The 16580-nt window shown below is 50.7% G+C and overlaps 1 protein-coding gene across 1 annotated transcript; it reads left to right on the top strand.

Moving 5' to 3' along the window:
* The first annotated feature begins 13067 nt into the window (after positions 1-13067).
* Positions 13068-16580, top strand: SP9 (Sp9 transcription factor). The gene is made up of 2 exons (XM_060015652.1): positions 13068-13204; positions 14216-16580. The coding sequence occupies exons 1-2, from the start codon at positions 13184-13186 to the stop codon at positions 15641-15643; spliced, it is 1449 nt and encodes a 482-aa protein (XP_059871635.1). The 5' UTR covers positions 13068-13183; the 3' UTR covers positions 15644-16580.

The following is a 16580-nucleotide window of genomic DNA, read 5'->3' as shown; positions in this document are numbered from 1 at the left end:
CTAATGATGTACAGCATGGTGACTATAGTTAACAGTATTGTATTGTGTACTTGAAAGTTGCTAAAAAAGTAGATCTCAGGGCTTCCCTGATGGTGCAGTGGTTAAGAACCTGCCTGCCAATACAGGGGACACGGGTTCGAGCCCTGGTCTGGGAAGATCCCACATGCCATGGAGCAAATAAGCCCGTGCGCCACAACTGAGTTGCGCTCTAGAGCCCGCAAGCCACAACTACTGAGCCTGCGTGCCACAACTACTGAAGCCCGCTCTCCTAGAGCCCGTGCTCCGCAACAAGAGAAGCCACCGCAATGAGAAGACCATGCACCGCAACGAAGAGTAGCCCCCGCTCACCGCATCTAGAGAAAGCCCACGTACAGCAACAAAGACCCAATGCAGCCAAAAACAAATAATTAATTTATTTTAAAAGAAAGTGGATCTCAAATGTTCTTACCATCACCACTACCAAAAAAAAAAAAAAAAAAGGTAATTATGTGAGGTGATGAATGTGTTAACTAACCCTATTGTGGTAATCATTACACAATATACATTTGTATCATATCTACATGTTGTATACCTTACATTTACCCAACGTTATGTGTCAGTTATAGCTCAAAAAAGCTGGGTGGGGGGGCTGGGGGGAAAGAAGCAGTAGATTCCTTTAATGATTCAAGTGGTTAAGAAAGAGCCCTAGCTGATATTTCTGTTTCTGCTTTTTTTTTTTTTTCCCCTATTTTGACCTAGAGAGGAATGTGCATATGTTTGCAAAAAATTTTGTTGCTGTTCAGGGTAAGTTTACTGTACAGAAATTACATTTTCTGCAAATGGAAGCAACATTCTCTCTTTCCTCTCTTTCTTTAGTTCTTACCCTGGCTCAAAATGTAATTCCTCAAGTCAAAATATTTTACATAGGTAGGGCCATCTAAAATAAAAAGGAAGGACTGGAACCTTCATTTTGTCGAGCCATTATATTACAAAGGAGGACTTCCTGGCCCAGGAGACTCATAAGAGGAGGCATCTTACCAACAGGAGCAGAACTGCCCAGCACTTCTTTTGCTACCTTTTGGCTTACTCACACCATAGCCCCAGGTCTTGAAACCAATCTTCCTTCTAGTCAAGAGAAAAGGATTTGGATATTTGTAATTTATAAAGTCAGTTTGTTTGTTTTGTAAAGAAAAAGGAATCTAGAGTTGTGTGCATTAGAAGCATGATTACTAGGGGAATTTTATTCAGAAGCAAATGCATGAATATTCTTACAAATGCTCACAGTCTAGTTGCTCCAAAAAGCCCTAATGTAGAGCTTTTTTCCTTGCTGATTCTTCTCTACTTCACCTCCTTGAAATACTAACACATGTTTTATCAAATCTGTAAAACTCAACGCTATGTGCATCACCCCCTCTCTTATTCCATCATCTCACTAACTAGTATCATTGCCCACTTTGGCAACTGCTCACCTACCAAGGTGTTTCCAGAAAGATTCCATAGTAGATTCCATATTGGCATAGCCAATTCCATATTGGCTCTTCTACTCACTTTTTTTTTTTTTCCCTCTTGCTAAGTCTCAAGGGACTGATCTAATGCCCTCTAACCATCCTCCCTCTTTTTTTTTAAATAAATGAAGCCTTTAGGTTTGTTTTAGTGTTTCCTCTCACCTAGAAGCTCCACTGGCAGGTTGAGGCCCTTGTATGGTATCCAGTGATAGATGCTGAATCCCATCCTTACTGGTATTTGCTCCTCGGAGGTAAAAAAATAAATGTTTTATAAAGCTCAAATTGGCCTTATCAAACAAAACATCTGCTAGATCAGTGAATGACGGGTGACAGCAGGAGACAGCAGTGCTGGCCTCTCCAATAGAAGTCACTGCAGTTAATGGAGGCTATTACAGGAAAATTCTGGCAATAAGTTTTCTTTTTCTTTTTTTTCTCCTCCAGACAGCTAAAAAATTTTTTAAAGAAAAAAATGTATTCAGTTGCTAGGGTAACTGTGGTTTCAAAACTACCGTAACAAAAGCCAGATATCACATATCAAACTACCAAATTGTTAATTTGACTGGTATTTTAAAATAACTACTTAAAAGAGATGTTTTTTTCCTTATCTAGCTATGGAGAACAGAGAAAAGGGGAATATAGGAGGAAAATAAGGAGGAAAGAAAGAAAAAGGAAACTGGTAGATTCGTTTAAGAAATGTTTTTGCTTTGCTAAATATTTGTTGGAAATAAAAATCCTTTCACCATGTTACAGATACATATGAATGCAGGAATTATTTAGTCAGATTCAAAACAGAAGGAGGATACTGGGTTATCCTGTTTTCAATTTCTCTTCCCACATTCAAACCCTGCCTGGGTTTGAAATGAACAGATTTCTGTGGACGCTTAGTAAAGGAACTAGTCACTTAGGGGAGTTAGACATGTTCCGAAATCTTTTATGGGTGATTGTGTTTTTCCTGTGTCTTGCTTTTCATCATTTGATTTAAAGGGACTATAATAAAGCCATTAAGCACTTGGACTCTGGAGTCAGACATGGTTGGGTCTGAATACCTTTTCTATCTCTTACTAAATTCCTTTAACCTCTATGAGCCTGTGTCTTCATTTACAAAAAGGATAAATGACTAGGTTACTTCAATAAACAAATTGCAAGGAAAGAAAAAGAGGGAGAGGGACCTATGATTAAAAGAGACATGAGAGACTAAATGTGTGGATATTGCTTAGATCTGGTTTTGAAAAAAAAAAAAGCAATTGTAAAAATCATTTATGAGATAATTGGGGGGACTTGAACACTGATCAGATGTCTGATAATATTAAGGAATTATTTCAAATATGTTTATGTATGATTATAACATGGTATTGTGATTTGGGTTTTCTTTTTTAGTTGTCTTTTGATATTTTGATAGTAATGGAATATTTACGAGTAAAATGATATGATGTCTGAGATTTGCTTTAAAATAAGGGAGGAGGAAATGGATGGTGTAGGGGTTAAAGAAGTCTGGCTATGAGCTGACAATTATTGATGCTGGGTGATCAACATAGAGGGGTTCATTATAATATACTCTCTAGTTTTAAATACATATTTGAGATTTTCCATAATAAAAGTTTAAAAAGAGAGATATCAATAATCCTCATAATACTTACCTGATAAGATTATTGTGTTCATTAAATCACATGCTGTGTGTAAAGCACTTGGCAGAATGCTTGGCATATAATAGGTGCTCAATAAATGTCAGCTATTATTGTTAGAGACAACATCTCCTGTTTCCCATGTGCAGACCTGTGAAAACCAGACCATAAAATGTGTTGCTGACTGGAGCAGCTAACCTCACTCCTTCCCGAACAGGCAGCTGCTAGCTGTTGTTGCATTCGTCCTCCTCCAGCCTGATTTTGTACTAGGCCCCGTACTTTCCACACGCACTAAAATTCTGTATTATAGTTGCTGTTGATTTTGCTTTTAGTTCCACAGTAAGTTTTAGTTGGGAATTTCAATGGAAAATGGGAGGCAACTATTAATAAGTATTGAGCAGTTGCTAGGAATTTCCCTACACAGTTTTATTTAACCTTTCTAAAAAATCCTTCGAAGTCGAAATTGTTAGCTTCATTTTCCAGAGGAAGAAACTGAGAAGCTTCCTGGCCCACCCAAGGTCACAGCATTAAGTGGTGGACCTTAACTCACACTCAGCTCCTGAGAGCCCCAAAGGGCTTGTGCTTATCCAGGAGCCCTGGCCATCAGCCTCCTTGCCTTTCTTTCCTTGTCCTCGCTTAAAAACAACCACAATCCAGAAAAAGTTAAGTTGTCCCCAGTCAAAGGAGTCCGATACCGTATTTATCTGTCCTGTGGACTTCCTGGCAGGCTGGTTTGCCGCAGGGTGGTAAAAGAACTGCACATCTGATAAGGAGAGTCACAGGCTTGGGTGGGAGCTTGAGGCTGGCAGAGGGGGTTCTCAGGAAGAAGTATTAGAAAGAAAAAGGACTTCAGGATTGCCCTGACATTTGTGTTTAATTTTCCTCTTGTTCTAAATGCTATTCAACTTTTATGGGAAGGAGAAAGCAGAGAGAGATACCTTATACGAGAGCATGCAATTCCAAAAATTAAAACCAGGCAGCTACCATCCAAAACCGTGGGCCCCAATTCAAGCCCCAGCTGTCATTTAGTTCCGTGGTTACGCCGACACCCTAAACTTGCAAATCATCAGTTGACTTTAGAATCCAGCTTATTGAAAGCGGGTCAATTCCGTGCTAGGAGAGTATCTGATTACAACCGGAGTTATTGGTTGTTTATATCGAACATTCCCGGGAATGGAGCGGAGAAAGAGACACCAGAAGAAACAAACTCCAGCGACCAAGTGCCGAAGGAGATAGTGCCTTAAACTAGAGGCTCAGCCTCTTGGGCCCCGCTCCAGGGCGTCGGGAGGGGTTGGGTTCTTCCAAACGCCGCCGGGAAGTGGCCTAGCTAATTAACCCTTTCCCTGCAAAGCCCAGAGGCCCTCACTCTCAAGGCCACTCCCGCAGCCGGGCTGCAGGAAGGAGTCGACACCACCCCTCGCCAGAGAGGACCGCCCACCTCCCCAGGCCTGCCTATTCCCTGCTGCGAATCCGGGTCTCTCCGCCTAGCGCTGGGCTAAGGTCCTCTTAATTAGGAAACAATAGCTGTTTAGGAAGAAGCGCAAATACCCCGAGCTCTGCGCGCCCAAGCCTGGCATTCTCGAGAGCTCCCGCGGGGCGAGGAACCCGGCAACTCAGAGCAGAGGGAGATGAAGAGACGGAGCCCGCTTGCGGAGGCCTGGGCGTCAGGAATAGCCCGACCCGTCTCCCGGGGCCCTGCCCTCAGCCTTTCCGTGTGGCGGGGACCTGCCGGGTGGGGAACCACCCTCTTCACTGCTGCAGATTTGGAGGGGAGGGGCCAGAAGCCCTGGGGGAGAAGGCGCGGAACGCGGGATTTAGCCCCTCGGATGTAAGGGCGGTCCCCAGTCCAGCCTCAGGCCCCCGCGCCCGGCGCGCGGGGTCACAGCCACGAAGTCCTTTTCCTCCCCGAAGGGAGCTGGCCCTCGATCCCTCGGAGGGTGGAGATTCCTCACGTTCCCTCCGCTCGCTCCCCGGGGTGGGAGAAGAGATGTGGGATTAGGCTGGAGTGAATATTCCGTGTGCTCTGTAATCACACACACAGTGAAATCTTCACCGTTGACTTAAGTTACTTGGCGCTGCGAGGGCTGGGGCCCCGCGTATTGATTAAACGCAGCCTCTATTTACCTAAACAACAAATGTAGAGATTAGCAACGTTCACTTGATCACAATAATGGGGTTGACAATTAAGGGGCAATGCATCCCAGATGTAACCGAGCCTTGGAGGAGGGCGGGCGGGCGGGCGGCAGGCTTCTTGGAGACGGGCGCTCGGGGGCTGCGGCGGTGAAGGTGCGGAGCCGGACGCAGAGCAGGGGGCGGCGCGGGGAGCGCGGCAAGAGGCGGAGGGGAGGACCAGCAGCAGCGAGGCCTCCGGCCACGCGGCAGGGGAGCCCCGCAGCTGGCTTTGGGGGACCCGAACATCCCCACTCCCAGGGTGGCATCTGGAGCGCGGAGTCTGCCTCCCCGCGGCGATGTCACCTGCCTCAAGGCCGTCTCGCCTGCTGCCGCCTGGCAGGGAAGGAGGATCGACGCCGCTGACGCGTGCCCGAGTGAGTGTGTCAGTGTCATCAATGTGCATTCTGCCTGCGGCAGCGGGGGAAGTGGGAGGGGCAGGAGGAGGCGCACGTGTCTAATGTGTGCGGAGCCTCCCTCTGCCCCTCCGTGTACCCGGCTCTTGATACTTCAAGAGGCGAGTCAGGGTGGAGGTGTCAGTCTGGCCTCTCGATGGGGGTGGGTGTGACAAGAGAGGACGCTAGAGTGGCTGAAATTCAGAAAGCATGAAAGTGTCGGCCCAGGACAGGCCTGTTCTCGGAGATGTCACAGGAGTACCTGGGTGCTTGGTGGGACTCTTAACCGATCTTCTTTCTCAATCTCTCACTAAGCTGTAGAGCCCTGAGAAGTCCTGGGAAGGGAGGCAGGGTGGGGAATGAAAGGAAGCAACTCAAGGAAGAACTCAGGAGAGTAAGATATGGGGTAATAAAGGACAGATGAGAGCGGTTGTGGGGAGAGGGGTGTGTGTGTGAGGTCACCATCCGCCTAGAAGAGTTTCCGTATCCTGGGGTCCCATCGCAGGTTGGCTGCAAAAGACACAGGTGGCAACTCTCCCAATGCATGTAGTTTCTCTGTTTTTCCCCTCTTCCCTCTGTGCCCCATTATCAACCCGGAATGCTTCCCATTCCACATATAGACACAAATAAAATGATTTGTCCCAGACACCCATGGACAAGCCAGGACGAAGCCCTTTCCCGCCAAACCACTAAGGCCGGGAAATAAACTGCGCCTGCCCAGGCTCTAGGCGCTGGAGCCCGCGAGAAGACTTGAGTGGTAAGAGGATATAGAGAATTGGAAAAAGGGAGGGAGAAAGGAAAAGAGAAGGTTAGGAAAGAGAAGAAGAGAGAGGAGAAAAGGGGGAGGGGATCTACAGGGACAGAGTTGGACGTGGGGTTCGGTTACTATCGCCCCCTCCGCGCCCAGGGTCTTTAGGCCCGCTGCCTGTCCCCCATTTCAGAGCTGAGGGCGGACTGGGGGAGGGGGAGATAAGACAAAGGGAATTCTCCCCTGGGAAGTGTGAAGTGCGTCTGTCCTCTCCTTTCAGGCTCTGGAAAAACTGGCTGGAATTTCCTTGTCGTGAGAAGACCGACGAGTCTGCAGTTCAGGAGACAACTACAAACAGACTTTGGGGCGGGAAGGAGGGCGGGAGGAGGGGGCTGGCAGGGGCCTGCTTTGATCGCTTTGGCTCTGTTGTAATTTTGTCTTCGCCAGTTAGATTAGCTGAAATAGTCAGCCCGAGCGAGGAGGTCGGTTCCGAGGAGTTCTCTCCCTCCCCACCGCCCCCTCCCCCGCGTCGTGTGCAAGCGGGGAGCTGGGTCGCGGCTCCTCCCCGAGTCGCGCCTGAAACTTCAAGGGCTAATGGTTGTGTGTTCCTGCCGTAATTAGGAGGCCACACCGCACTCGAACACTCCGTTAAAACAAATCTGTAAGTCATCCTCCCCCTCTCCGGGGACAGACCCGGGGAAAGGAGGCAGCTGGGACTGCTCGCGGCAGTGTCCTCCGCTGGGGGAGTGGCGTCGCTGTGAACCCCGGCCTCGGTCCTTCTAAGCTCTTCCTTAAAAAGAAGAGAAAAGGGGCAAAGAATGGGCACCTCGCCATCCATCGAACGAGCCAGGGGAGCCTGTGTCTTTGCTTGAAAAGTTTTCAGAATAAATCGCTCTGGTGGGTCTAAGCAGTGATGAAGAGAGGCTGGACCCGTGTTTTCTCCAGAACATTGCGATAATGTGAAGGATATGGAGTCGTCCTCCTCCCCCCACCCCTTTTCTTTTTCCTCTCCATATAAATCAGCCATATAAATCATTTGCATTGTTTAAGGTACATTGATCAATCTAATGGCTTGTAATAGGCTCCTAATTGCCACTTGCAGAGTTCTGAAGGCTCCGGTTTGAACGGGGAAGGTTCTCGATTCCAGACCAAGGAAGAGCACCACGGTGACCAGGTCATCTGCAGTCTCAGAGCCTCAGGGGAGGGAGGAAAGGGGGCTTACTAGGGATATTTGCTATACCTTTTTTTCTTTCTTTCTTTCAAATTGCACTAATGAGCAAAGCCCAGGCTGTGATTTATTGATTAGTGTAGACAGGATGATTTTGCTTTTATCAGACAAGAAATCTTCCTTATTGGCATTCCTTGTGTCTGTATATAATACCGTAAAAAAATTCCTTGGCCACGAACCGCTCTTAGTCATACCTTTTCTTTTTATTTACTTATTTCTCACAGCGTAAGATTAGGAATTGTGATAGAAAATAATATGGGGGAGGCGGAAACTGTTAAAGGAAGGAAGAAAAAGCCAAACTTTCTCCAGTGTGGATGGAGTCCTGGACATATGCCTAAAGTCCTGTTTCACAACTTGCAGTTGTGCCTCCTTCAAACCCTGAAAGGAGGAGGGCGAGTTGGAAGTCTCTTCAAAGCCTGCCTATGAAAGAGTAAAACTGAGGAAACTGGTACCCTGGCTGGGAGAAGCTGATGAATGACCAGAATTCCCTGGCCTTTGGCTTTTTAAAAAATATTAGCTTAAGGTCTGAGTGAAAAGATTGCTTTAATATCTCCAAAGATGGTTCGATTAGAGTTGGCTGAGACACAAAGGTGCTCCATTTTGGTAGAAATGCCCTAAAAGAGAAGGAGGAAGCCAACAGTGAATGGCACATTTGCTTAGGTCTAATACCCTTCTGTGGTAGTTGGTGAGGGAGGGAGGAAGGTAAAACCCCAAGCCGAATAGGCCCCCCGTAGTTTCCAAGCAAGGCAGTAAACAAATCTATGATGCTTGTCGAATAATCTTCCAATAATTGCAGTCATTAAAATCATCACACAGTCTACAGTCACCTTCCTTCCTTTGACACACCAGAGTCTTTCCTTTAATTGTTCATGCATTTTTGGCTCAGATAAACAGATCAAGGCAGGCTTAAAATATATGGCCCAGATACATCTAGCAGCAGAAAATTAGTTGTGTAGCAAATGTTTGGAGTGTACTTAATAGACTAAGCGTTTTCAGTTTCTCCAGTAGACCTTATAGACAAAACGGATTTGCATCTCCTGCCATCTCTAAATAGCAGTAACACTTCTGAGATGGAGAAAAGATGAAAGTTCCAATGGCCTGGTGATCCTTCCTGGCTCTTTTATTTGCAAGGGCTGGGATGGAATGAGGGTGTTATAGAACAAATACTAAATGAAAGCTCAATGGAAATTGTGGGAGAGTTCCTCAGTTTTCAATTTATTTTCTCCACCCAGATGATCTCAAGGCTAGTGCTTTTAAAAATATAGATATGTTAACTATAAAAGATTCCCTTGTAATCAAAAGCTGCATTTCATTTTCACCCATAACTGACAAACTCCAACTGCGGAAAAGACTCATTGGACTCAACAGGCGCTATAGTCTGTATTGGCTTCCTCAGCCCCTGTTCATGGCAGGTGACTGTGGTACACAAGGGCAGCTTTTCGTGTGTGTGGTTTTTTTGTTTTGTTTTTTAACTCATTATTAATGTATCTCCCCAAATCCCACACTGTGCTGACCTGATAATCACTGCTGTAGTGTAGATCATGCAAATGAAAAGCATAATTAATCGCGCAAATTATCCAGAAAGGGAGAGCGGTGGCTAAGCAAATAAATAAAGGCATGCGGGAGGAGGACAGGTCAGATAAATGCTTTTTACGGGCTCCTCTCCCTGCCTTCTCCTTTCCCTGCTCCCGGGCACCCAGGTCCTGGTGGCCGAGGCTTTGACAGCAGCTAGCAGAGCCCAGGTGAGAACCTTCGGTTCCTCCTCCCCTCTCGCCCACATCCTCTAGTCTCCCCAACTCTACCTCACCCCACCCCTGTGCAGTATATCCGCTGCTCAACTCTGCGACTGGCCAAAGCCCCTGGGAGACTGGGCAGCCACCTAATATTTCGAGTTATTCCGAAGATAACTGTTCCTCCCCCGTCTCCCTGTGCATCAGGGAGAAGCTTTTTTTTTTTTTTCCTGTGGCGTAGGAGCTCCAATCCTTCGGATCCGCGCTAATGACGGAATTGTTTCCCCGGTTTTGCCCACTAAATGCAGCAACTTGAGCAGTTGCTCAGATCAAAGCTCTCGGGAGAGGCAGGATGGGGGAAACAATATTTGTTCAAAGGAAGTGAACTCTTTCCTTTAATTACCCCATTCTTCTTTATTAGGATTCCTATTGAAATTTTTTGTAAAAAAATTATGTTGATTTAACCATAGTGTATTTACGATGTAAATATATTCCAAGATGAAAACGTCATGGATCAATTGTAAAGGACCCGGATACATAATTTTAAAAAATCAGTTTCAGTGTATATGAGGTTCTCACCCCACTTTCGCTGCTCAGTCAGATTTGTTTATGCAGAATCGACATTTAATAGTGCTAATTGCACTCCAGTTAAATTGCCCTGATTGCAGAAAGGGAAGCAATTTTCGTGCTCTCTGTCTGGGTTTGGAAGAAATTGTTTTATATTCACCTCTTTATAAAGAAGTGGAGATAAGGCACCGGGGCCTTTGCACAAATTGCACTTAGAGGCTGACTGGCAGCATTCAGGCGCTATAATAGAGCATTATTTGGCCGTTTTGAATAATGTAAAGCGTTTGCTGAAAGCTATTCTCCTGAAAATTGCTTTAACTTTTAAAAGGGTGATGATTCACTCCAAACCAGGCCTTTGTTACATTGTCATTATTTCCCCAAATGTTTTAACAGTCAGCTCAACACTTCAGCATAACACATTGATCTTTGTTTAAAAACTAGATTTTTTAGAGAATGAAAAAAACTGTCACACACACACACACACACACACACACACACACACACACACACACAAACTGGACTTCTTCTGAAAGATTTCCATGGGGGCCCCACTTTAGAGTTGAAGTGCCCGGAGCGTCTGCCTGCGATCGTTTGGAAGATTTCCTAACTTTTATTGTGATCCGGTGATGTGTATCTAAAGGAATATCCGAGTGCCCACGTAGAGAGTCTGACAGCTGGAACTACACTGAAAACGGAGGGAGGGGGAGGGGCAGGGGAAAGGAGGAAGAAGAGGAGGAGAAGAGACAGGCAACCAAGGCGCCGGGAGCCCGAGGTGCCAGCGTGAATTGTTTTAAATGGTTGACTTGAAAATGTCACGAGTGCTAAATGGCTTTTCGGATTGTCTTATTTATTACTTTGTCAGGTTTCCTTAAGGAGAGCGTGTGTTGGGGGTGAGGGAGGATGTGGATGGGGAAAACCTCCGCGCTTCTCCTCGGGGCTGCACTGGGTGAGTCGGCAACGCCTGGCTGCCACTTAACAATCCCTCTATTAGTAAATCGACGCGAAGACTCTACGCGAAGCCGAGCACCAGTCTGACCTTCCAGGGCAGAAGTCACCTGTTGGGAAGGGCTCCCGGGTCCCACTGCCGGGCTTTCTGGCTCTTCCGGGCTGCTTGGACTCCCCCTCACCCCTCCACCCCGAGTGTCCCGGGGGCTTTTCACACCTTTCCCCCCCCGCTTCCCCCGCCGATTGCTACCACAACCCCCCAGGGCACAGAGTTTCATTATAGCCGCGCCGGTCTTCTCACTCTCTCCCCTTTCTCTGTCATACGTGCCTCGGTGCTTTCGCCACCTTAGATCAAAGTGCGGGGGGAGGCATTTTGAGCAAAGATATTCTAACGACTAGCAAAGAAAGCAACCCAGATAGCCTTCTCCACCTACGGAGTGCTCCGGGATACACGCAGGCTCCATCTCAGTGCCGAGAGAAGAGCCACGGTGGTCGCACTCTTGCGCCAAGAGATATTGCAAAAGAAGGAAGAAAACGCTGGGGGCATAGTTCCATGTCCTCCTCACATGCTCCCCCTCCTCAACAACTCGCCTTTTGCACCCAAGCATCTGAGGTTCGTGGTTTAAAATGTCTTTGAAAGCAGGTTGTGGGCTTTCAGGAGAATGTGGTACATTAAAACCAGTACCCAGGTCTGTCGAGGGCACTGGTATTTCTGGTTCAAAAGCTGCCCCTGGCTGCCCTGAAGAAGAAAGAGAAAGGGAGACCCAGAAAGAAGAAAAACAGCTCAGCGGGTGCCGAGGGGCTCCAGGACGCTCAGTTGTCCGTACGAGGACGTGTCTCCTCACACCGACAGGATCCGGAGAGGACTTCAGGATGCTTCCAGACTGCAAAATGTGGAGGCGCCCACGTGTGGCCTCGTCCCAGGCACTCGTGGACAGAGGTCCGGGAGAGAATCTCCCTGAGCACGTCCACGAAAGCAGGGCTAGGGGCGAGCCCACTTCTCAACCCGGCGCCCTTGCCCTGCAAAGCAGCCTCTAGGCCTAGGCGGTCTGGAGTGGGAGTGGGCTGGAGCTGGGGCAAGAAAACTCGCTTCCAGGCTGAAACGTGACATGCAAATTTTCACCGGGTTAAACAAACAGCCTAGCAAGCTTCAGCTTCAGCGGGGGTGGCTATGGGGGCGGACGCGGCTCGCGCGGGTCTGTGTTTCCAAAGTCGTTACATTGTGAAAATAAGCAGCTTCGTGCAGCGTGTTGTATGGGCTGATGCTTCCCACCCCCACGCCAGCCCCCAGCGAAACCCGGCAGACAGCACGTCCCACTGTTTAGTCATATTTGACAACTGGGTTAGCCTGGTATCTAGCCGCTGGCGAAACGGTACAAAGGGTGCCCGTAATTACCACTAGAAGCTTCTGGTGTGAGTGGCACTTGTATTACCCCCCGGGTCAGAGGCCAGAGCGACAATTAGGAAGTCACTTAGGCCGCTAAGGGAAATGGCGGGATGCGGGAGGCTCCAGGCCCTCCCAGCAAGTCTGTGGGTGTAGACCTGGACGGAGAGGCCTATTTCTCTCCTCTCGGAGGAGCTGTCCCTTCGCCCCCTTCTCTTCAATGTGACTCTGAGAGTAAAACTGAATCCAGTGGGAATAAGGAACTAGGTAGATAAATGACAATGATAAAATCGCAAGCGAGAATGATGGATTCCAGCTGAAGTTGTGCTCCGCGGGCGAGAGCCTGGACACACAAAGTGAGCGTTGACATTTCCGTCTCCACTTGGGTCTTGCTGGTGCGGCCTCAGCCTCGGGCCCCCTCCCCTCCTGCCTCCTTTCCCACAAGTGGAGAGTCGAGGACTGTCAGTCTTAACTTGCATCATCTCGGGGAGGTTCGGGGGGCTTGTGGCTCGGTCTCAACGATAGTTAAACCTGGCTTGGTGCGTGTGTGTAAATTTTTAATTGCGCTGTAATTTCTTCAATCTCTAGCCCGCGACCCCCCCTCCCCCCCCCGCCCGCCGCGGTGACTGGCACGCGCCAGGAGCCCGGGCTCGGGCCCCTCGGCGCGTCTGATTGGCTGCGGGGCAGCTCCAGTCTGCTCTGCCTGCGCCCTCATTGGGTGAGAGGCGCCGCCAGCGGCACTTCAAAGCGGGTGCTCCTAGCACTTAGGCTGAGTTTAGCCGGCGGGAGCCCGGAGTCCGCTCGGCGCGAGCGCGGGGACACGGGAGCCGTGCGGTACCCGAACAGTTCTCCCGAGCAGCCGCCAGGTTCAGCCCCGCTCCCGGCCCCGCCGCGCCGCCCAGGGACCTGCTATGGCCACGTCTATACTTGGGGTAAGTCGGAAGTGCGGCATTTGCTTGTTTTAACTGGAGTAATTTTTCGTTATGGCTTCTCCGGGTCCGCGGCTCAGGAGAAACTGTTGCTGCCCGACTGCAGCCTCAGCTTCTTTTAGCACTTTCCACATTTCCAGGACTGATTCTTCCCAAGTTATTGGAACCCAGGAGGTGTCTTTGTAAGAAAAGGATTTGTTAAGCAAGTCCTTTTAATATTCGGTTTTAGAGGTTTCTTTTCTGCCCCTCGTGATTTATACCCCATCCCCCCTTGCTTCGGGGATTGTTGCAATTACGCGACATTGGTGTTTCCAGAAAACAGCGTTAATTGTTTTGCAGTCCATGTAGTCACGTTAACAAACATTTACACTTTTGCGGATCCCCAGTTTGTCTGTGACTCTGAAATCCATCGCGGGGGTCGCTTCTACTCGGACTTCTTCTTTTCGTAATTGTGTGTATATGTGTGTGTGTGTGTGTGTGTGTGTGTGTGTGTAAACATTTAAAATGTTTTCTGTTAAAAAGTCAAGTCCTAGCCACCCTTGGGAAGAGTGCCCCAAGTTTCCCCCACCCCCGGGTCGCTATTTCGGCCGCCTCTGCCCTCACCTGGCGTTTGTTGTCGATGTGTTTACCTCCGTGCTTCACCCCGAAGGGCGATTTGGGGGCTCCTGTGAGACGAGCGGGCTTATGGCGAACGGAAGGCGAGCGACTCGAGTCCGGTTTGGGGCAGGGTTTGCAGCGACTGAGGCGGGGAGAACCGAGACAGCTTTGATTTGTAGTCCCACTGAAGAACAAATTTCCAGCGCCGGGACCCTCGCCCTTGTGATCGCCTCTGCCCCGCGCGGGGTGCGGCGCATCCTCGGCGAGCGTGCGGGGAGGAGGCGCGAGCCGGGGAGCCACGACCCCCCGGGACCAGCCGCGGGAGGACGAGGCTGCTCACGGGTGCACTCTGTGTCTTCCTCCCACTTGTTCCTGCCCTCCTCCTCCTTGCTCCCTCCCCCACCCCACCCACTCTAGGAAGAGCCGCGCTTCGGAACGACCCCGTTGGCCATGCTGGCGGCGACCTGCAACAAGATCGGCAACACGAGCCCGCTGACGACGCTGCCGGAGTCGAGCGCTTTCGCCAAGGGCGGCTTCCATCCCTGGAAGCGCTCCTCGTCCAGCTGCAACCTCGGCTCCAGCCTCTCGGGCTTCGCCGTGGCCACCGGCGGCCGCGGCTCAGGCGGCCTGGCGGGCGGCTCTGGCGCAGCCAACAGCGCCTTCTGCTTGGCCTCCACGTCCCCCACGTCGTCCGCTTTCAGCAGCGACTACGGCGGCCTCTTCTCCAACTCGGCGGCGGCCGCGGCGGCGGCGGCCGGGGTGTCCCCGCAAGAGGCGGGCGGCCAGTCGGCCTTCATCTCCAAGGTGCACACGACGGCGGCCGACGGCCTGTACCCGCGCGTGGGCATGGCGCACCCGTACGAGTCGTGGTACAAGTCAGGCTTCCACTCAACGCTGGCGGCGGGCGAGGTGACCAACGGCGCGGCGTCGTCGTGGTGGGACGTGCACAGCAGCCCAGGCTCGTGGCTGGAGGTGCAGAACCCCGCTGGGGGGCTCCAGAGCTCGCTGCACTCGGGCGCCCCCCAGGCCTCGCTGCACTCGCAGCTCGGCACCTACAATCCCGACTTCAGCTCGCTCACGCACTCGGCCTTCAGCTCCACGGGCCTCGGCTCCTCGGCCGCCGCCGCCTCGCACTTGCTCTCCACCAGCCAGCACCTGCTGGCCCAGGACGGCTTCAAGCCGGTGCTGCCCTCCTACTCGGACTCCAGCGCCGCCGTGGCGGCCGCCGCAGCCAGCGCCATGATCTCGGGCGCCGCGGCCGCCGCCGCCGGGGGGAGCTCGGCGCGTTCGGCCCGCCGCTACTCCGGCCGCGCCACCTGCGACTGCCCCAATTGCCAGGAGGCGGAGCGGCTGGGCCCGGCCGGGGCGAGTCTGCGGCGCAAGGGCCTGCACAGCTGCCACATCCCGGGCTGCGGCAAGGTGTACGGCAAGACGTCGCACCTGAAGGCGCACCTGCGCTGGCACACGGGCGAGCGGCCCTTCGTGTGCAACTGGCTTTTCTGCGGCAAGCGCTTCACGCGCTCGGACGAGCTGCAGCGGCACCTGCGGACTCACACGGGCGAGAAGCGCTTCGCCTGTCCGGTGTGCAATAAGCGCTTCATGCGCAGCGACCACCTGAGCAAACACATTAAGACGCACAACGGGGGCGGCGGGGGCAAAAAGGGCAGCGACAGTGACACGGACGCCAGCAACCTGGAGACGCCCCGCTCCGAGTCCCCCGACCTCATCCTGCACGACTCCGGCGTCAGTGCCGCCCGGGCGGCGGCGGCGGCGGCGGCTGCGGCGGCGGCGGCGGCGGCCTCGGCAGGAGGCAAGGAAGCCGCGTCTGGCCCCAACGACTCTTAGAGGCCGGGCGAGAGGCGCGAGCGAGCGAGTAGAGACAGCGCGAGCGAGCGAGAGGTTCGGAGGGCGAGCGGGGTATGGACGGGCGGGAGCTCCACGGCCGCCCCCGGGCCGGCGCGAGGTAGAGCGGCATCCGGCTCGCGGGCCGCCGCTTGCCTGCCACGCTAGGAGCTCCCCTCTGCTGCCCGAGCCCAGACGAGAATCAAACGCGTGGTCCAGGAACAAAAGCGAAGCATCTTTCGACACAACACTTTAAAAAGCTGCACGCACAGACACACACACACACCGGAGACCTACAACCACAAGCACGCACACTCGAGCGCGCGCACACACACTTACCACTCGCACAAACTTCTCGAGCGAAGAGCAATACACAGAAACGCTCCCTCCTCCCCCACCGCCCACCCCCTTCCACCACCCTTCTCTGTCCTTTTTTCCAAAAGCAAGTCACCACCCTGCAAAGGACTGTCAGAACATTTGAAAACAAACGGGACCTATAAAAACAGACCCTTTGCGTGGATTATATTATATATAAAATGCTCCAAGTCCTGCTTGATATCTACTTACAATAAGACTTTTTTTTCTTATAAAAGGAAGCATCAAAAAAGGCCGAAGGTGAGAAATTAAACTGGAAGTCTAGTGACAGTTTCTCTGTATTTCATAACATCTGTATAAATAGGGTTCAGAAGGTTGTGTTCTCTTTTATTTTCTTGTAAATGTTCATTCGAATAGAGTTTTTTTGGTGAATTCCTGAAATTCAGGGAGTTTTTTTTTTTAATTTTCTGATGCACTTTGTGAAAGTCAGTATATATGTAAAAGATATTTAAAATGTTGAGTTATCATTTCACTCACAAACACGTAAGTTAAGGTCATCTAAAGAAATTAAATGCGTTTATCTGTATGAAGAAAATCTTGACATCATATTTTCACTTTGGTATTA

Source organism: Delphinus delphis, chromosome 7 (genome assembly GCF_949987515.2).
Source record: "Delphinus delphis chromosome 7, mDelDel1.2, whole genome shotgun sequence".
Taxonomy (NCBI): domain Eukaryota; kingdom Metazoa; phylum Chordata; class Mammalia; order Artiodactyla; family Delphinidae; genus Delphinus; species Delphinus delphis.
Note: the sequence above shows the minus strand (reverse complement) of the source record. Positions and strands in the feature narration are given on the sequence as shown.